A 21502-nucleotide genomic window follows, 5' to 3' on the forward strand; every position below is an offset into this window, starting at 1 on the left:
TTGGATGTCTTGAGGAATGCAGTCAGCCCCCTGGGAACCTACATATCTGTGAGGCGCTGCCTGCCCGCCGCTTGCACTCCGCCGGCGCCCCGTCCCGCACGGATCAGCCCCGCCACCCAGCAGCTCCGCTCCCTCGGGGCCGCAGTGGGTCTCAGACTCGGAACTGTCTCACAGCTTTTCAAGTTTTGCTTTCGGGTGTAGTTCGCGCGGGGACGCGCTCTAGCCCACCGCCACCATGGATGCCATCAAGAAGAAGATGCAGATGCTGAAGCTGGATAAGGAGAATGCCTTGGACAGAGCGGAGCAAGCCGAAGCAGACAAGAAAGCAGCGGAGGAGAGAAGCAAGCAGGTCTGCTCTCAGGGCCTGGGCGCAGCCAGCGCCAGGGCACACGTCTTTTCAGATGACTCCTCTCTCTCTTTTTTTTTTTTCTTTTTCCCCCTCCTCCCCCCTTCACCCCCTTCAGAACTGGTAGAACTTTTCTAAGGCACCAGGACAGCCCCTGGCTGGGGGTTTCGGGGGGCCCCAGCCCTCCAGATAGGGAGCCGCATGGCCTCGGTGCCTTTGTCATCGGGGCAAAGCTGGGAGAAGCTGCCTTGAGCACCTCCTTAGTGATGGACAGACGTGCTGTGATTTGGCAAAGGACATTTAAAGCTGTGTTTGCCCCCTTCAGCAGACTTGTCCGATGCCAGCTGCACCCCCCTTCCAGATGTGTGTCACGTTTTCCTGGCCTTCTCCAACCTCCTTCCTTTACACCTGGGGCTTCACTTACTTGAGGGAGGGGGACACATTGGTTGCATGTTTCTGGGAGATCCTGCAGGAGGAGGGAGAGGGATTTCAAAATTAATTTCCCACTTTTCTAAGCCCAGAGAGAAACATATTTGTGCGTTCTATTTCCTCTTGTGCACCTAGTTAGAGGATGACATTGTGCAATTGGAAAAGCAATTGCATGTGACGGAGGATGCAAGGGACCAAGTGCTGGAAGAACTACACAAGTCTGAGGATAGCCTCCTCTCCGCAGAGGAGAATGCTGCCAAGGTATCGTGCCCTTGCCGCAAGCCAAGAGAATCTAACTGTCTCTCCTTCTCTCTCTCTCTCTCTCTCTCTCTGTCCGTCTGTCCTTTTCTGTCTCTTCTGCACTTGCACTTCTCCCATTGCACGATCACGTTGCCTGCTGCACCTTTTCCTGCCTGCCCTCCCCTCTCCGCCACTTTCCACCCATATCACAGCTGGAGGACGAGCTGGTGGCTCTACAAAAGAAGCTGAAGGGCACTGAGGATGAGCTGGACAAATACTCGGAATCCCTTAAAGATGCACAGGAAAAGTTGGAACTGGCTGACAAAAAGGCCACAGATGTAAGTTACCCCCATCCCTTTCACCACCACCCCGGTACCGAAACCACACACTTCCTCTGCGCAGGACAGCCAGGACTCCTGCCAAGGAGCGCTCCAAAGCCTTGCTGAGGGCTGAGTCCGGGCACCTCCTGGGCAGGGAGGTGGGAAACACAGCACTGCCTCTTTGCATGAGGTTTGCACACTGTCAGAGGCATTTGATTGGGTTTCTGCTCACTCGACACATGCTTTTCATGTGGATTTGCCGCTCTAGACGTGAAAGTAAAGGAAGGGTAGATTGTCCATTCACGTGATGGGGAAAAAGGCTCAGGCAGGAACAACGCTATCTTGATAGTGAAGCAGAATTGGAGAGTTAAAAGTAAGGAGATCCAGAAGAGCAAGGGCTGCTAGTTCTGCCTTCAAGAGAGCTGTTCCTCAGCATGCGTGCATTAGAAAGGCTGCTAGGTACTAGTTTGGGTCACTTACTGGTCCCTGAGATAACAGATCTTCTCTTAGGATTCTTTTTCCCCTGGAGATCACTGGAACTGTTTCGCTTGTCAAAGAAAAGCTCAGTCTCATGTGAGAGAAGATTGTTGGGAAGATGATACTTGCTAGGTTAGCAGTTCAGAGGACAGGGATCCTGGGAGCAAGCTGGAGATATATATAGCTCAGCACTTTATATGGTAATAATACAAGGGCTTGTGCCTCTCCCAGGCCCTCATCCCACCCACCTGTCTGCCCCTGACATGCACTTAATGCATTGCATGCTCAGAACCATGCAAGTTCATTGTCTGTGCAGTTAGGGTCCAGATCTCTGTGGTTGCTGCTGTGTGATGCAGTTCTCCCTGAGTAAATCTCAAATCTCAATTGCAGGTTTAGGTGAAACCACAGCATTTCCAAAGCAATGAGTGTCCTTTTCCTATAACTCCACTTTAAAAATTATCCTCAAAGCCATAATAAAAAGAGGAGTTGCCACAAACGAAGCAAGCAAAGTATTTCAGCGGCAGGAAGGATACTTTTTGAATGGGAAATGTTACGAAAACCAACTTTGCATGAAAGACAACATGCTTTTATCTTTGAAAATGAACAAGGGATAAAACAGTTGTAACTTCAATATGGCAATTAAGTTGTATAGCTTTGAAAGAGAGCTCAAGAACTTAACATAAACGTGCGTAGGAATGGGAGAGAGGGGTTCTGCGTGTAATGTGGATCAGATGTCTGTTGTCTTCTGTGTATGGCTGCATAGATGAGAGGCAGCTTCCTAGCAGGACGTTTATTTGACTTGTTCAAAGGAACCGCATATAGATCCATGGGAGATATTCCTTATAAGGAAAAGTATGCAGACTATTTGGAAATAGCTCGCCTAGGATGAAGGCAGGAGAAATGCTACTTAGATTTGCTTTTTGAAATTGAAGATCTTCCTAACCAATGCCAGTGCCGTTTTCCTTTGCTGGAAAATAGCGTTTGGAAGCTAGTTGAGGCCAATTTTATTTGCAGTCACCCCGCCGGCAAGTGTCTGGCTTGTTTTCATCAAGGTAAAGGCTGTGTTTAATGGTATGCATGGAGTACGTCTGACATGTTAAGGATGTTTCTTTTTTTGGTGATGTGGAGTATCTTTGGGGCACTGCAGTTGACCCAGTATTTCCCCTACTAGTTTCAATAGTTCCAAGCCTTAGGAAAAAGGTGGGGGCAAGGGAGGGAGTGCCGGCTCCCGGGGTGATTCGCAGGGGGATGAGGAAACCTTCTCGCCGGTGTTACCGACTTCGCGAAAGCCAGGCACATCCCCTGAGCCACCCCGCCGCTCCCCGTGCCTCAGGAGCTGGCAGGGACAGGTTTCTCGGTGTCACTTTATGCCACTCGTACTGGGGCGGCTTAGTGGGGACGGCGGGTCCCGGTCCCGGCAGCCCGCGCTGCGCCGCCAGGGGGCGCTGCTGCCGCCAGCGCGCCCACCTGGCAGCGGCCACCGCCTGCCGGTGTCCCCGGCCCGGCCCGGCCCGGCCCCGCCGCTGAGCCCTCTCCCGGCCGGCGCCGGCTTTCCTCCGGGCCTCGCCCCCGTGCCCGCCCCGGCGGCGCGCCGCTCCCAGCTCGGTGCCGGCAGCCCCGCCCCGGTGCGCGGTGCGCTGCGGCGAGAGGGGACTTCCGGGGCCGGCGGAGGGAGGCTGTGCGGGCCGGGCGAAGCGCGGGTATGGCGGCCATGAGCTCGCTGGAGGCCGTGCGGAGGAAGATCCGGAGCCTGCAGGAGCAGGCGGACGCTGCCGAGGAGCGGGCGGGCCGGCTGCAGCGAGAGGTGGACCAGGAGCGGGCGCTGCGGGAGGAGGTAGGGCCGCCGGGGCCGGCTCGGGGGCCGCGGCCCAGTGGGAGCGGGAGGAGTCTCGAGTTCGGGTCCCGGCTGCGGGTCCCGAGCCGTAGCTGACTCGCCGCTCCCCGGCCGGCTGGTCAGGCGGCCGCTCCTTATGCCACCATCTGCGACAAGATGGTACCTGCCGGCCGCCGTGCCCGCTCCCCGCCCGCGGGCGGAGGCCGCTGCTCCGGCTGGCAGGCCCGGGCCGCAGGTGCACGGTGGGTCAGTGCGGTGCTCGGCCCGGGCTCTGACCCCTCGGCTCCGTAACCTGAGCGGAGCGGCGCAGAGTGAGCTGCGCTGCCCCGCTGGACCACACCAGGGCTGCGAGCCCGTAGCAGAATGTTGAGCTGGAATGAGGTTGAACTTAAGTGAGGTGTTTGAGTGCTTTGTATTAGGTTTTGAGCAAGCTTTTATTTATTTATTTATTTTTCTTCATAAGTGCCAGTTGTCTGCTTATCCTGTGCAGACGAGTTCAAGTGGGAGGTCAGCGTGCTGGCTGTTGAGGGGTTACACACTTCAGACTGAATGTGAGATGGCCAGATCTGAGTACTCGCAGTATCTGCAAACACCACAGCAATGTATCGATCGTATGGCCGCTGTCAGTGTATGTCTGTAGTACGTTTAGCTTGTCAAAACCCCCTACTGAGGTGTGAAAGGAGCAGTAGGCACAGTTTTAGGCAGAGACAAGATCAGATTTGAAAAGCACAGGCTCGCACAGCAGAAAGATGTGGTTATGGGTGGTGGTTACAGCAAAAACCTGATAGGGATGTTGTTTGCCTTGCCACTGACCTTCGGGAATTCTAGCAGCTGTAACTCGATGTTTCCTGCTATAAAATGTACAGTAAGTGTCCTTTGCAGCAGTTTTAGCGTCTTCAGTGGTTGCATAAAAGTGATATGAAAGAACAGATTGGTTATTCATGTAGCTTATTACAGTATTAAAAATTATTATTATTGGATTTCCTTATAATGTGGGGCTTTCTGCACATTCTGGGCAGCAAGTTCAAAGGAAGAGCCTTCTGATTACTTTCAGGTGATCCTCCAAAGAAGCAAAATATAGCTCCTTAGGCTTGTGTAAGTACTGCATTCTTGCAAGTCACTTCAGATATCCATTTGTTTCAGTGAGGGATCGTGTCAGTCATTAACTTGTTTTGTAAGGGTTTCTGACTTGAAAAAATAACCTGTACTCATTTTCTAAGCTTTCTGGAGTAAAGGACAGCAATTTTCTTGCTTTCAGTAACATGTATTGTTCTAAACAACCTATTAAGGGATTCCCATTAAAATGGAAGCTTTGCTGTTCCTGTTTGTGGCAGAAGGAATAGTGCTGGCAGAGCAATTACCGCTTGCTGGGGAAGTCTTCCCATTAGAGCTCAGCCACATTGCTATAAGGCTTAAGATCCTAAAGGTTAATGTTTATCTCTTCCCTGGAAATGGTTTATGCCGATGATGTGGAATTCTGCAAAGCACATCTGCGTGTTATTAAGGTTTTGCTGGGAGGGGTCATTGCTGGGGTGAGTGAAGGCGGAAAGCTGAACTCACAAGCACATGTAGATCTGTGCCTCCTCTGTAGCGCTGTCTGGGTGTAAATGGTTTTTTACTGTCACAGCTGTATTTCTGCATCCTTGAAGAGGGAGACTTTGAGAACATTGCAGCGAGCAATCTGAGTTGTGAATCTGACCCTTTCCTTACTGTAATGCTTTACAGGTATAGCACATGACTAGCTAGGATAGTTTTTTTCATTAGGTTTTGGATTTTTGGTTTTGGGTGTTTTTTTTTCCTTCCTGTGCAGCATACAGAGACGCAAACAATGAAAAAGCGAAAGCTGCGGGCCAGAACATATCACAGCTTACAGCTTTTGATTGTTAAACCAGATTGTTAAAAGTTTAAAGGTTCTGACTCGCAGCCATTGCCTTAAAAAAAGAATCTCTTCTGTCCTGAGGGCATGCATCTCAAGGGACAGCCACATTTTCAGCGTGCATTTTTCCTGCTTCTTCTGGAAAACAGAATCTCTCTTACAACAGTAATAATTAACGCCTGATGGTAACTTATCCATGTCATTGCTCATTGTAAAAATATGCGGTATATAAGTGTTATGGCAAAAATGCAGAAGGTTATGTTTGTCTGTTAGCTGTGGGAGTGCCCCTTAATGTCACTGGGGTTTTTTCCTTCCTTGCCATATAAGGAGAGAAGTCCTGCTCTGCAGAATAATAACTTGGGCCATATAAGGCTGGTTGGTAAACTTTTATTGAGTTACTGGAGCAGGAAGTAAAAATGTGAACTTTAGTCGCCCTGTGTTTTCTAAGCATGTTGTGTGCTCTTATCATGATGAGGAGTCTTGACACGATAATAATTAACTTGTAACATTACAAATTTCTCAAGGGTAACATTTTAGAAAAGTTGTTTCTCAAATGAGGACGTTCATATTACTAGTTTTTAAACCCAGAAGTCTGATGATACACATATGGAGCACTATTTCTTTATTATATACCTAAGAATTTAGTATTTGGGTTAATGTGGTTCTCTAAGGATGTAGTCTCTTCTCCTGGTTCTACATGTTCACTGTAAATATGCACTAACGTTCAGATACATATTTGCTTTCCTGTTTATGCATTATTTCCAGTCATTCTAGTGGGGCGATGTTTCTGTTATGTAAAAGGTTGTTTTACTTGTCTGGTGTGTAAGTTACTCTTATTTGTGTTATGTACAACAGAATTTTAGCTGGTGCAAGCTGTATCCAGCTGCTGCTGGTTAGTAAAAGGAACAAATAACAGCTTCTTAAAAATTTAACTAAATAAAAAGTACTAAACTGATACTTTTAGTATCTACTTTTGATAGGGGGTTGGTTTTTTTTTGCATCCCCAACAAGGTATTGTAGGAAATTCAGACGTGTACTTCCTCACATAAAGCAAGATTGTTTTAAGTACTAATTAAGAGTAACTGTTATTCTTGGAAGTAATTAGTTTTCTAGAATAGTGACCTTTTCATATGAATTTTGTATTTAATATCCCTTTGAAAGAAATAAAGTCCAATAATGAGGTTACTACAAGAAGGCTGTTGTAGAAGTTACTCTGCAACTTAAGCAAGTGTAGGTTTGAAAATGTCAGAGGTAGAAGCTTGTAATGATAAGAGGCAGATGAGTTGCAAGTGTTATACTGGAGATTAAGTGGACAGGTGATGCAAGAGAGGTAAATCTGGGGGAAGTTTGAGGATGGCAGTTTTGGGGGAAAAAGAATAGGTGCTCTAAGTGATTGTTGCCTGTACCAGGGCCTGTCCAAGCTGTAGCCTCTGCTGGTGCCACCTTTGTCACCTCTTGCGTTGCTTGCCTGTAAACAAAACTTGTGGATATTCAGGCATTTCTTAAAAGATCTCGTGCTCTCTCTGTCAGCTGTCTCATCGCAAATGCCCATCTAGGTGTATTTTTGCATGTTTCCACTGAATCCTTCTTAGGAAACTCAGGGAAATATTGGGAAAATACTTACCAAAATATAGCAAAAGGTCAGAAGTGAAGCATTTGGGTTAACATGGAAGAATCGGGTAATTAGTTTGTGTTCATTTAAAAAAAAAAAAAAGGTGGGGGAGATTATAATTGGTTAATGTCTGCAAGTACAATAATAGAAAATATTTAGGGAATGATGCATAATTCATCCAGTGCAGTTCTTTCTATTACAAATTGTACATTCCTTAATATATTTCATTAAAAGGAAGCATTTATCACTTTTTCCTTCATTAAACAATAACTTCACAATTCAATGAGGGCACAAACATCTCTGTGTATGGGCTTTTCAGTGGATGAAGCCAGAAATTACTGAAGTGCTGCTACAAGGTACTTGGAATAATCTTGGAGAAGAGGTGATATGTGCCTTATTATGAATTAATTTCTATTCTTCCTGTGCTTAGGCTGAGAGTGAAGTTGCTTCTCTGAACAGACGCATCCAACTGGTTGAGGAAGAGTTGGATCGGGCTCAGGAGCGCTTGGCTACTGCCCTGCAGAAGCTGGAGGAGGCTGAGAAGGCTGCAGATGAGAGTGAAAGGTGGGTGCGGCCACTCTTGAATGGATCGTTAACCCTCGTGACAAAGATTATAATTGCCAGGGTGTGGGTTAGGGAAATAAATTAAACCACTCCTGTGTCTCTGAAGATGTGTAATCCACTCTTCTTTTGCCTACGTGGACTTCAGTTACAGCTTGTCTGTAGGGAGGTCCAAAATTCTTGTTCATGTCTCAGTTCTAAAGATAAGATTTAAGTGGGGCAGGGCTTTTGATATATCCTGCCACGTCCTGGGAAAACTACTTGGCCCAGCCCACACTTCTTTGTTTGGATGAGAACTTTTTGAGGGTGATTCTTTATTTCATTGTGGGTAGAAAATCTCACCTGGAGAAGAGCAAAGTGCTGAAGAGGTTTTGCTTCTGTTGGTGAGATTGGTACATAAAAGTGAGCAAAGGAGAGAGAGCATGATAATCCCTTCAGATTTAGACCAGGGTTTCCAGGAGTACTTGATATAGGTTAGGAATTCGGATTTGTTGGCTTTGGAAGATCCTTCTCTTCTGCTTCTACAAATAGTATTTTATATCTGTGAGAGTACCTTTTATTGGGAAAGAATTCTATGTATTTTGTGTATGTATTTCTACCTCACTAATGATACAGCCTGTTGACTCACAATGCATTGTGAAATAGTTAAGAGAATGTGGGTCATACATGCGTGGAAGGAGCAACACACAATGTTTCCTGTTACGAAGGAGTTAAATTTTGCTTTTGCAGAGCACAGAGAGTTTCAGTGCTCTAGGGCTCTGACATGGCAAAACTCACAGGAATCTGGGCCTTAAACATAATGCCTTTCAGTCTTGCTGGAGCTGTAACGTGCCGTTTCACAAGGACTGTAAAAGCACAGATGTCTTCAGTCATCTTGCTAGGTCTTTAGAAGCAAAACCCTTTATTTAACTTTCTATAAGACCAGTTTTCCTTCAATTTAATCTGAGAAATCATAGTACACCCAAACCGCGGTAAGAGCTAAACAAATTAAATTTTCTTTCTTCTTAAGACATGCTTCTTTCTTTTGAACTTCTGGAGCATGAATGCACAGGACTAGGTCTGTGGTGTGAAGAACTGAGTATCTGATGTGCCTTATTCACTTTAACACATCTGTCTGAAGGTTTCTCTCCAGTAGTAGCAGAGCAGGAGATAAACTGGCAGGCCCTGACCCTTGCATTTCCTGTTTTCTGCATCTTCCAGAGGAATGAAGGTCATTGAAAACAGAGCCCAGAAGGATGAAGAGAAAATGGAAATCCAAGAGATCCAGCTTAAAGAAGCTAAGCACATTGCTGAAGAGGCTGACCGCAAGTATGAAGAGGTCAGTTCTTGAGTGTCATTTAGGCTGTGCCTGTAATCCCTTCTTTTTGTTTGTTTTGCCTTCTCCTTTGCCTTTTAAGTTCAGGAGATCACAAACACCACTGTTTGCAGCTGTGGAAGAAGAAATGGGCACCCAGATACCTCAGAGGACAAGGCAGCAGGAGATGTGTGCTCAGATTTTTACACTAAAATGCTTGAGAGTGTTCCCTGGTCTCTTAGGGAGAAAAATATTTTTAAGCTGCCTTTTGGTGAATGAAAGAGAGGTCTTGAAAAATGTCAGATAACCAAGACTCAAATGAGTAGTGAAGATGTCACATAGTCAAAACTCACATGTTGACCAAAAGATGGAAAGAGACCCAGCTCCCTGCTTTTCAAGCTCTAGAAACAACTGTGCTGCAGCAACATAATATCTCTGGTTGTCGTTTGCCGTCTCTTACAGGTGGCTCGTAAGCTTGTGATCATTGAGAGTGACCTGGAGCGGGCTGAGGAACGTGCTGAACTATCAGAAAGGTAAGTGATGAGCTTCCCCGAGATGTGTGTGAGGTGCTACAAGACAGCTGTAACAGCATGAAAACGTTGGCAGTACACTGTGTGTGCAGCTCCAAGCTATGTTTTGCTTATTTACTCTTAATGGTTGAAATAAATGGTCAGCGCCAAAGTAAATGTGTTCATGTGTGCGTGTGTTTTGTCACTGCATGCTGTACCTGCACACTGATTTTGTGAATGGCTTTTGTGCATTTCATGTGTTCACTAACAGCCAAGTCCGACAGCTGGAAGAACAGTTAAGAATAATGGATCAAACCTTGAAAGCATTAATGGCTGCAGAGGATAAGGTACTGATACTAATAAACAGTTTTTAGGTTTAACTGCAACCCAAGTCTTTCAGCTTCCGTAGCTGGTTAGTTCACTCAGTAGTAACAAGTCCTCACTGCGCTCTTTACTCTCTTTGCATCTTGCTTTGGTGGTTTTCTTTGGTCTCTTTTTTGTGTATCCATTTTTACCTTTAAAACCGATTTCTTGTGCAGCCAAAAAGAAGCTGAACTGTCTCATGTGTAAAGGCTATGTAAATATTTCTGTGTAAGCCAAGGGCTGCAGATAATTTCTGTCTGGTCATCACTGCAATGTACGCTTGAAGTGGAATTTGACATCGTAAAGAATTGCTTTCAATGTGCGATGGATTCAGCTGCTTTTGAGGCCGTTCTTTTGCTCTGTAATTGTTTTCATTTTTCTCTATCTTTCCCCCTGTTTTCTTCTGTTTCTTTTGCTTGACTGAATCTTCCATCCGCCCCTTTCCTGCCTTCCTTCCGAAATAACAGCAAATGTGCTGAGCTTGAAGAGGAGTTGAAAACTGTGACCAACAACCTGAAGTCGCTGGAGGCTCAGGCTGAGAAGGTAGGCTAGAGACTTACACGAGAACGTGTCCCTTATGTTGTCACCTGGATTGGCCTATGGGGTTTTCGCTTTGTGCTGATCACTTTGCAGCATTTCAGCAAGGCCATTGTCAGTAGAAGCACTTGGACTCACTACTCAATTCATATTTGGCTCTTACCAGAATTTAGCATTCCTTCTAGCTCCAAATAGGTCAGTGTTATTTGACCGCATGTTCTGTCAAGTAGTCTGACAGGTTTAAGTATTATTTATAGAATGGCACTTAAAAGGGCACTTGTGTGCTAACATGAAGTTTCTCCAAACGCCACTCCTCTTTAAAACTGTAGTACTAATTTCAACTGATAGTTCCCACTGTACAGCACTGGAATGTAACTCAAGCAAAGTTTGGCTCTGGTACTAAATTGTGTGTTACCACAGTCTGGTAAGTGGAATTAATCGAGTTACACTCATGTTAATATATTGTATGCACTTGATCTATTAGAAGAGAGTCTCAAGTGTGGTATGGTTTTGTTTATTTAGAATACCTGGTCTAATATTGATGATCCTCTTTCTAATTACAGTACTCACAGAAAGAAGACAAATACGAAGAGGAGATTAAAGTCCTGACTGACAAACTGAAGGAGGTAAAGTTAGAGCTGTTCTTACAGATCTCCCAATGCAACTTTGATTCTTCTGATATAGACACTACTTGCTCTAAGGACAAACGTCATTTGGGAGACAGTTTAGTGTCAAACATGTCTCCTAAAAATTAGTATCGCTTTGTTATTTGCTTTCTCTCATTGTAATTTTTTCCTCCTTGGAATTGTTGCTCCTCTGTTCTTAAGTCCTATGTGTGTGTTTCCTAAAATAGTCCATATTTGTCTCGACTTCAGGCTGAGACCCGTGCTGAATTTGCTGAGAGGTCAGTAACCAAGCTGGAGAAGAGCATCGATGACCTAGAAGGTATGGGGGTTTTCTTTTTCTCACTTACTATGGAAATAGAGATCCTTTATTCTTCTGTTGTGGTGGGTGGTTTTTTTCAGTACCCAATTCTACTCACCTGACTTGTCCTGCTTATATAACTGGGTATGCCTAAAGAGTAAAATAGGCAAAATGTTTTCCAATTGAAAGGTATTGACAACATAAGTGCTTCAGGCGAACAGTGTTTTGCTCTTGCCTGATCCTTTTTCTCTCATGTTCTCAAAACTCCTTTCATTCTTTTTCTTGGAGGTATATAAATGTATAGGGTAAATCATTAGGTGACAAGTATTTTTTTCTTACTAAAAAGCTGATGAAGCTTTTATGTTACGCTTGTAATAATTAGGAATGTAGTAAGCTAACCTAACTTATTACTGTGATAAGTGTGGGTCAGGGCAGGCATTTTGTGACGTAGGCCAGTTGCTGTTTTTCAGTAAAGCTAATGGGTTGTATACATAATCCGAAGGACAGCTTATGAACTTCAGAGGGTTTGTTTTCAGGTTTTGATAAATCTTTCAGAACTCCAATAGTGTAGTAAAAAGTGCTTTCTCCCTCCAGAGAAGATAATTCAGTAGTGCTTTTTAATGAAAACTTACGTGGAGTTCATTTAGATGCGTTACACCAAGTCTAGGATTTTAAGAAGCTTGGTTGCTTGGCATGGCAGGCTGACTTCTGCGGAAAGGGTATGAAATGCCTAGGTAGCTGCTGAAAATTTATGATCACTGATTCAGGAAGGAAACAGAAAGCTAAGCGTTTAGAAGGAACAAAAGTTGCTGCAAGAAAGTGAGTTTATGCCATCACACAAACCAAAGTGGTTTAAAAAAAAAAAAAAGTGGTAGAAAACAAACGGTAGCATCCTTGAGCCCCTTTTTTAAATCTTCACTCCCTAGCCCCTGAGTGCTCTCCTAATGTGCATTAAAACAAAAGTCCAGGGCAGCAAAACATGGATTTTGCTTCCCGCGTACACTTTCTTTCCTTAGTTTTTTCTATCACAGGTTTTGCCACTGGCAGTGCAATTAATGAACTCGTCGCATAAAACTCTTCACTTGACTTTTTTTTATTCTTCTCTAATTTTGTAAATTTTGTTTTGTTTTGTCTGTCGCAACGCCTCTTTCTGTGCACTCTTCCCCTTTCCTGCGGCTTCTGGATGGTATTCCCTGCCACCACCTTCACCTTCCACCCCATGATCACGCTCCATTTCCTTGCACGCCTCTGCCATCCCTCGGGTGAACGGTAGATGAGCTCTATGCTCAGAAACTGAAGTACAAAGCCATCAGCGAGGAGCTGGACCACGCTCTCAACGATATGACTTCCATGTAAATGTCTTCCCAGCTTGTGCCTGCACCTGCTTCCCTGCCCTCATTGATTGCGCAGTTCCGGCCTTGTGAAATTATACTCCCTCTGTAGTGCGAGACGCATTCCTTTAGTGAGACTAGGTGTACAAAATACCATGAACAATTTCTTTACCGTGGCAGAGTGTGGGTGAGTGTTGTGCCGAGCCTGGTAAATACTCATGGTGATTTTGTAAGCTGCCTAATAAGCCGGTGTTTACCCTTTCATTCTGTATCTGCGATCCTTGTGTCTTGTGGCTGCCATTTGTTTGTAGCTCTGCATTTGTCCTTTCAGTTCACCTCTGTTCAAGTATTTTCTACCAGGCCCATCATGTTCAGTTCACTGAAGAAAATTGCCGTGGTACATGTTGCATTCTGAGTGTATTCTTCTGCTGTTACAGTTTTTCCCTGGCAAAGTTACCACAAAAGTTTCGAAGTAATTTATATTTAGCTGTATTCTCTGTTAATGACAGCGGAAAGTGTTTATCTGAACTTCCTTGACTGGCTCTGAAAATTTCAGCTGTTATCACTAAATAACAAGTGTGGAAATCGATTTAAAATACTTTGTCATTTAAACTCATGAAAGTGACAATTGAATTGTAGGTTGCTTCTGCATGTTTTATGGAGGGTAGTAGTAATTGAGTTTGCATATACCAAACACTTTAGTCATAAGGAAAAAAATAGAGAGTGTATTAGGCAGCAGGAAAGCAGGAGAGTGATGTTGTCAGGTGTGACTAGTCCCTGCACTGTTTGACACAAACTGGCTGTCAACCTGAAATTCTGAACAGAGGTTGGCTCTGCTAATCCACCTTCCCATGCTCATACTTTTCACTTGCATGAACCTTCTGCGGTTGACATGGGAAAGAGGAAGAATTGTGGCTCTTGGGTGCTTATGAGGTGCAATGTTTACTCCCAGCATCTCTTTTGGGAAGCTCTCATGCTTTCAGCAAGGCATACGCTTTGCTCAGAGCTTGAAATGTATTTTGTGTGCACCCATATCTTTAATGTTTTTTCTTTGCTGCCTTGCATCTCTATATCTGTTCATTACTTCCCTCTCCCAACTTTTTAGTAAAGGGTCTAATGTTGTCTGCTTTGTGTGCTTTGGTTTTGTTCTGTTTTTAATTCCCCTGCCCCAACATATGCGTTTGCTCAGTAGCTGATCAAGCAGGTGGATTTCTTTTTTCTTCCTCTATGTACAGAGATTACAGTATTCCTTCAATTTGGGATATTTCTAAATGGAAAACAGGCTTTAAAATGTATTCTACTGGTACATGAGGACGTTACTGTAGCATTCCAGTCCCAGCATGGTGTGTTTTTCTAGTAGCTATCTTGGCATGCTGGACTCTGCTGTGCTGTTGCTGCTCTTTTGGAAGCCTTTACTGCACCTTTTTTATTTCCTACCTTATATCACTTTTTCTTTCCATGCAGATAATTTTCTTTGCTTCACTTCTCCAAAGACATCTTCATCGGGTTGGATAAAACATCTTTCCAAGCTTTGGATGTTTCATGGGTTATTTGTCCTGTCTTCTAGCTTACTTGACTATTCCTCTAGCACCTGTCTCAGAACATGCTCTCTTTGTGCTCTGCTGTACAGAAACTCTACATCTCTCAATGTAAAATAAACATCCCAGCTGTATGCCTTTTGCTATTCCCTTGCCTATTATTTATTTAAATAACTTTCAGTTATTAATAAAAGTTGCTTTTTTTGCCATTAGGGATTTAAATTTTTTGGTGTTTCCTTTTTTTTTTCCTTTTATTTTTGCCAAGACTTCTACCTGAGTGTTGACAACGCAAAGCCAGTGACAGCGGGGTCTGTGGGATGGGAATACTACTCTTCATATTTTGGGGTCAAAACTGACCAGTTGTGATCTTAATCTTTCTCAACATCTGTTGCAGATAAAGTGACAAATAGATGTAATGGGGAATTTTTTCAGCTGTTATTGTTAGGCCAAAATCTGCAAGGACATTACTTCCTCGGGGTCACTTGGTCGTGGGAGCATTGCTGAGAGAGCAGCTAAGTCCTTGATGCCAAATTTTTCACTTTAAAGTCTGAAATTTTCTCATAGCTTGATGCTGAAGACTTCCTGTCTTTCTATAAATGTTTGTTCGTTAACTTAAATATTTGAGACAGATTTAAAGGGGCAATATAAAAAACTTAAAATTCTTTTTTCACCCAAAAGTAGTCCTTTAAATGTCTTGCAAAGAAAGTGTTCCCCTCTTTCACACCTCGATTACTCAGCACAGACGTTGCTTGCTAATTCTTTCTTCTTGTAGTGTGGTGGTTTTTGTTTTGTTTTCCGATGTGCTTCTCCTGAGTGACATGCTCAGAAGCTCAGCAAGGAGATTTCAGTAGCTTTCCACTCTTGGGCTTGGCTTTCAGACTTGTGAGTTTGAATTGCAGACTCATGACAAATGTTTCAGAATTGGAGCGGGAAAACTCATCATTGCACTAGTAATGAAATTATTCTGCTGCAAAGTGGAATATACAGATTTCAGGTTTGAAAGCTTAAATATTGGTTTTCGGCTGATTTGGCAGTGCCTGATTAAGGACGAAACATTAAATACTGACATCTTGCTTTTTTGAAGTGTTACTTGCAACTAGAGAGTTTATTGCATTGTTTTAACTTCATTTTCTTCACAATGAAATAAGTTGTTTCGCAGTTCACATTGAAGTGAATCCGTTTAAACCGGATTGATTTCTGATTGTGCCTAGCACTGTATGTATTACTGAAGTTCCTAAGTCACAACAGCTAAACCAACTCATCGTGGCATAGCTGTTTTAGTTGTTAGCTTGTAGAATAAGCTTCTTTGTGAACTTCAGTAGTGCAGTCTGGCCTAGATACAGCCCCCACCCCAAAACCTGTTTTCCAAATCAAGTTTGCAAATGGATGCATCATTTTCCCCCTGCCGTTCTCAGGTAGCTTCGTCTGATCCCGGTTCTTTATCCCATGACACATATGCTAATGTTATTGACTGTGGGGAGAAGGTAAAGTACAGGATGTGTATCTGCAGTCACAGGTGACACAGATAGTAAAGTTCATTAACTTAAGTACTCATCAGTTGAGCTACAGCAAGTACATTTATACACTGTGTGTATTGCAACTGAAAAGTAAAGTGTTTAGGATGAAGGCTAACCAAACATAATGGGATGAGCATTCGTAAAAGGGCTGAAGTTACATGGTTAACTTCACAAATGCAGGTTATGGGGAATGGGGTCAGCTCTCATTTATGTTATGTTGTACATGCCACAAGGTCTGTGTGTGGCTGGTGGTGTCTGTGGGGCTGGTTGGCAGGAGTGGCTGGCTCTTGTGTCTCACATGCCTGGGCTCTGCTGGGCTCAGGCTGAGCCTCACTGGGCCTGCACCAGAGCCCGAACTTGCAGCTTGGCCTAAGGTGGCTGCGTACAGAGCCAGCCCTTGGCTCTACCTCTGTGGTAAATCACAACTTGACAGGTTGCCTGAGGGTAATCAAGGGCTGACTGGACATTCCGTAAATGCTTTCTGTGCTTTACCTGGGGTATTTAGTCTCATTTTGGATGTTGAGAAATACTGTCAATCTCTGCCTCAATTAAAGAGAGGAGTTTTCTGTGACGAAGGCAAGCATCAAGTTCTTAGTTAAAATTGTTGTCGTGTGTGAATAACAACTAAATGCACTTCGCCAAATGTAGTGAAATTTTAGCTGCTTTGAGGGTTCAATTTTTTTTCCGTGTATATGTGACATTATCCTGATGAAAGAGAGAAGACCCAGTTGTCACTGATCCGGGATCAGAGCTCAGTTTAACTGAGCTGGCTGCTGGATCCTGGGCTGCGGGGACGCTCTGAGGAGTTGCACCCACCACACAAGCTGTTCTGCAGGGCCACTCGCTGCACGGCTTGGCCGCTGCCGTGTCCAGAGCCCGCAGGGGAGCAGGGTTTCTGTTTAGGAAGCTTGTGGAAAAGGATGAGAAACAGTCATTTCCTGTAGGGGAACAGTCTGGGATCAAGAGGTCAGGAGTGCAGTTTGAACTAGCCTATTTAGAAGAATATGGACAATGTGAGAAAACAAGCGAGTCAAAACCCATCGCGGAAGGTTCTTTCACTTTGCAGAACAACTTTAACTAAATGCGCTGTTACAACATGGCTGTGGGTGTTCATTTTGACCGTGAACTGTGTGTTTGCTGTGTTTGAGCAACACAGGTTTTCATGCTTCTGTTTCATTTTCACTGAATGTTTGGTTTAGTTTTCTTACAAAGTACAACTGGAAAATTTAAAGGTCTCAAAGTATGTTGGTACCAGTAACAGAAATATGTTTCTCTACCAAAAATACAATTTCAGCTGTGAGATTCCCCAGGAAAGGAGTATATGCTGAGTCAGACCTAGTGCTGTCTGGCTCCCAGCATCTCCTGCCCTTACTTACCCTGGTTGTGATGCAGTTGCTTTCCCTCCCTCACCACATCTGAAATAGTTTACAAAGAAAAATGGCACTCATAAAACAAATCCTCCACACGCTATACGTAAAAATTAAAGTAGGACTTGATTCTTCTGGGAATATTGCTGCAGTTCTTCCATCTGCTTCCACTTACCTGTCTCCCAGCTGTTCCTGCAACAGGACTCTTAGCCAGTTCTTCATAGGTTATAATAGCTGTTCCTCGGAGTAGCTGTTTGATTACTAGAGTTCTAGAAACAAAGGTAAAACATTTCTCTGTGTGTTACTGAACTGTCTGTGGTGTGACCAGTTTCTTTATTAACTCTTACTTAACTGTTTTCTCTGTCTAATCTGTCTTCATTCTACCTCTTTTTTTCCCTTCTAACCTGCTTGCTGCCTGTACAGACCAACTCTACCAGCAACTTGAGCAAAACAGTCGCCTAACTAATGAACTAAAGCTGGCATTGAATGAGGATTAAACTTTAGTGTGACTATGTTGTTAACTTGTTTAAAAACTGCTTCTTCCAAATTTCTTTAAGAATGAATCGGTGAATGTAGAAATAAGCAAGAAACCTAGAAATTGATTTTTTTTCAGGCTGTTGATTCTGTGGTAAATTAATGGATGAAATTCTCAGTTTCTGTTGGAAAAATATGAAAATGCTTCTTCTGGATGAGGCTTTTTGTTTTCTGTACGCACAGCTCCTTTGGAGGAGCAGTAAGCCCTTTGGCTGTGCAGTAGCTCCTTTCCACGTCAGTAAACAGCTGCAGCATTTGGCTGACAGTATCCGAACAGTTAACAGCCTGCCTTGTAGCGAGATGCTCAATTCACCTGACTTTGTGAATTGGCCCCGAGATTTTTGCTAGAACATGGACAAGAGAAAAATGTTCACCAGGATTCATATTTTCATATTTCAAACCCAACATAACGGATACTTAGAGCTGGTTTGTTATCTGGAGACTTAAATGCAATAATTTTGCATTACTGTGAATTTGGCTTGTATTTAAGTTAAAGTAAATTTAAAACCAACCAAACAAACAAAACCCTAGGAACGAGAGCTCCATCTGAAAATATCCGGTCAGTTTAAAGGTATGCTTGCTTTGAAGTTGCTATTACTGGATGATTCTGGTAGGATGCTGCTCTAGAACATTGTGCTCATGTATTGTATCAAATAAGTGGGTTAAATGACCTACAAAAGTGTGCATGCAACATAAAGCTACTAACTTTGATTTATTTATTTTCTAGAAGAAATAAATTTCTTAAAGGTCACTTCACTAAAGAAGAGATTAGTTTTAATTTCTTTGTTCTTTGCAAGTTCTGAGTTACGTGAAACTTAAAATATGGATCTGCAAACCACTTAATTATTTTCTTGATTGTCCTACTTTAAAAAAGAAAAAAAAAGCCATTCACCATCCCACATTCTATAAGCAAAGAGCTTCCAGAACATGCAAGAATTACATCTCTGTTGGCAGCGCATTTTCTTAATAAATGCAGCTGTAAACAGTTCTAAACTTGCATTACTTGCCATTTGTTTTATTAAATTGAAATTCTCTCCGGTTGTGTTGTCTGGGGACATTGGTATTTATGAGCATGCACATTTAACTTTCTAAACCCTGCGATAGAAATGATGATTGCATGCCTTCGTGTTGTGCGAATCCGGGCCTCCAAAGAACTGCTATTCATGTTTTAATTTTCTAATCCCACAACAGAGAAAGTGGCGCATGCCAAAGAAGAAAACCTTAGTATGCATCAGATGCTGGATCAAACTTTACTGGAGTTAAACAACATGTGAAAATCTTCTTAGCAGCAACCACATTATTTGTTTTATTATTTTTACACCTGCTTGCCGTGAAACCCCATAAGTACGTCTTTATTTTAGTTTCACCACAGTCACAGGAACATCTGCTAAATTATCAGGCGGGGGTCAGGGAAACACCGAAATGGGCAAGCCATATGCGGGTTAAGCTACATTACATTATGGTTTAAATGTGCCATTTCCCAACAAAAAAAATGTTACCTACACTTTGTAGAGAGTTCAGCAATTCAGTGTGCTTAGTCTTTTGAAGAATCCTGGCTGTGGCAGAAAGCGTCCCACCTCAAGTGCCAACTACCATTTTTAACAAGAGGAATGATTCACATTCAAGAGAGATCAGGTGGAAATGGTGCTATTTTGAACAAAAGCTTCTGAAGGCTTATGTTTTGATATCAGACAAGTCAGGAGTTGTCCAGCACGGTAATTTATTTTTATCAGGATTTTATTGATCTGTGAGGGTTTGGATATTCTGTGCCTTCTGTTTCAACAAAATGAAGGTGTGTAAGCAACAGAGAAAAGCGAAGGCTTCTGAAGGGTTTAAATTGTGTTCTTGCAACTCAACACTGAAGTGTAGGTCAGCATTTCACCTTGAGTATTCATTCGGTTGTATTTTTCATGTTGAAATGAAAGATTCAATAAATTCAGGAGAAAACATAAAATTGGAAGAGATTGTTTTAAAATGTATTTTATTTGTGTGGATTTTGGGGAGGGGGAGGAATTTATAGACTGATATTCGCCTCACTTTTTTCACACTTTCTTTGAGCAGTTTTAAAAGTATACCTGTATGTAAACATTGTATAATGATATGGAATAAAATGCACATTTTAGGACATTTTTTAAATTTTGTTCTCTTGTGATTTGTTTTTCATCACATCAGCTTTCTGTGTATTGCTGTGTAAAATACGCACGTCTGCACTGTCTCTCATTGGGATTCGCTGTTAACACATTGACTTTCGGTCTCTTCTGTGCTGTTGGGCTAATAAACATGCAGTGAAATGCAGTGGTTTGGACTGATGTGGGTCTGCAGCTGCTAAGAGTGGCCCTTTGAGGGCCACACTGCAGGAGTCTGTCCTCGTTATTCACTTGTATTCCCAGATGGGTGCAGAATGCAGCTGTCCCCTTCCAAAATTATTCATTTTTGACCAAAACTGTTTGCAGTAAGATCATTGCAGAACTCTCGTAGACTTCTGTAGGAAATGAGCCCTAAATGCCAAGCTCTTGCAAACACTACTATGTATTGTATATCTTGTTAATATGTGTCAATTTACTTCAATACAGTGATAAAACTTCCAAAATGATGTGTCAGGTTCATGAGAGAGCCTTTCACCTGACTTTTAACTACTGGTTGCTAATTTCTACATGTGTAGGTATCTTTATTTTAATTATAAGGTCTGTCAATGAGCAACTTCAGAAATAATTCTTACTCCTTCTTTTTCTGTAGTATATGGCTGGAAGCTGATGCTGTCCATCCTTCTAGCAGCAAGGAGCTCGCAAAGAGACAGGTATAGATAACCTTCCAGATCAGCAAACAATCTCCACTAGTGGTTCCCTAGCAAGCCACTGAAAACAAGTGACTTCCTCAGCAGCTGGTGTAGTGCTGAAAGGGTAAAGTAATACATAATTTCAGGCTAAATGGGAGTTGGAGAGTGAAGATGTACAGGTGTGAGTCTCTGGCTTTTTTTTATTGTGTTTTAAAGGGGAGAACTTGTTAACATTACAAGCTGTTGCATGATTCGCTGGCTGCTGCCAGGTCATTCTCAATGGAAAGGATGAGATCCCTGTCTTCATGTTTCCCTTTAAGTGTCTTTTGAGAAGTGAAATATATGTTACAAGGCTCCTAATTCCTTAAGCTTGTACTGGAGGCCGACAGTCCAGCGCTCCAAATAACAGCTGTGCAGAGGTAAGTTCCTGGCACTTGGCCGTTTCCAGAGCCGAGTGTGCTGCCTGCTCCTCTGGGTTGCCTTTGTGGTCCCCTGGTCTGTGCCTGGATTCTAAACAGTGTGTCTTAGCAAGGTCAGAGCCTTTGTTTGCTACTCGACGTGGTTTGCTTTCCAGGAGACCACAAACTGCTTTGTGGTTTGGGGAATCTGAATTCGCCCCTTACTGCGTGTAAGGTCAGGAGGAGGCTGTGGTGTAGTGTCTCCTAATGAGATTGTGTCACCATTAATAGGGCAAGCATGTGCAAGTACAGCGATAAGAATTAATTTGAAAAAAACCTGTTTGTAGAATAGACTTCCCTGCAGTGCGCTGTTGCAGATGAAGCCAAAAAGCTTCATAACGGGTAAATAGGAGCTTTCCAGTTCCAAGGAGAGCTGAAAGGAGCAGCGAACATGGTGGTGAGTCACACCAAGTGGCTTTTTTTGCTGACTAGCAAGACACATAAAAGGACATATGATGCATTTTCTGAAGCAGGAAAATCTGTCTGTACTGTGTATCATAAGCCACTACCCATTATGGTTCCTTTGCATACCTAATCAAACAATATTTAGTGAAGCTAGAAAGCATTGGCGTATAAAAATAAATAAATTGGGCTCTGATTTAACCCCATTCCAAACAAATGTGGATTTCTCCTTCTTGCAGCTACTTTGCCCAAAATGT

At 43.3% G+C, this 21502-nt stretch overlaps 1 protein-coding gene across 21 annotated transcripts; it reads left to right on the forward strand.

Annotated features, from left to right (window-relative positions):
* Positions 1–235: 235 nt before the first annotated feature.
* Positions 236–19664, forward strand: TPM1 (tropomyosin 1; the record flags this gene model as incomplete). 21 transcript variants are annotated; one of them, XM_080351039.1, is made up of 10 exons in its annotated part: positions 236–349; positions 911–1036; positions 1228–1353; positions 7565–7698; positions 8896–9013; positions 9452–9522; positions 10329–10404; positions 10962–11024; positions 11274–11343; positions 18801–19664. In XM_080351039.1, the coding sequence occupies 10 exons, from the start codon at positions 236–238 to the stop codon at positions 18881–18883; spliced, it is 981 nt and encodes a 326-aa protein (XP_080207165.1). The 21 variants fall into 21 exon arrangements, with proteins under 21 accessions (XP_080207165.1, XP_080207185.1, XP_080207179.1 ...); XM_080351059.1 differs by lacking the exons at positions 911–1036; positions 10329–10404 and adding exons at positions 9770–9845; positions 12596–12674; XM_080351053.1 differs by lacking the exons at positions 10329–10404; positions 18801–19664 and adding exons at positions 9770–9845; positions 12596–12678.
* Positions 19665–21502: the final 1838 nt, after the last annotated feature.

Source organism: Nesoenas mayeri (assembly GCF_963082525.1).
Source record: "Nesoenas mayeri genome assembly, chromosome: 11".
Taxonomy (NCBI): domain Eukaryota; kingdom Metazoa; phylum Chordata; class Aves; order Columbiformes; family Columbidae; genus Nesoenas; species Nesoenas mayeri.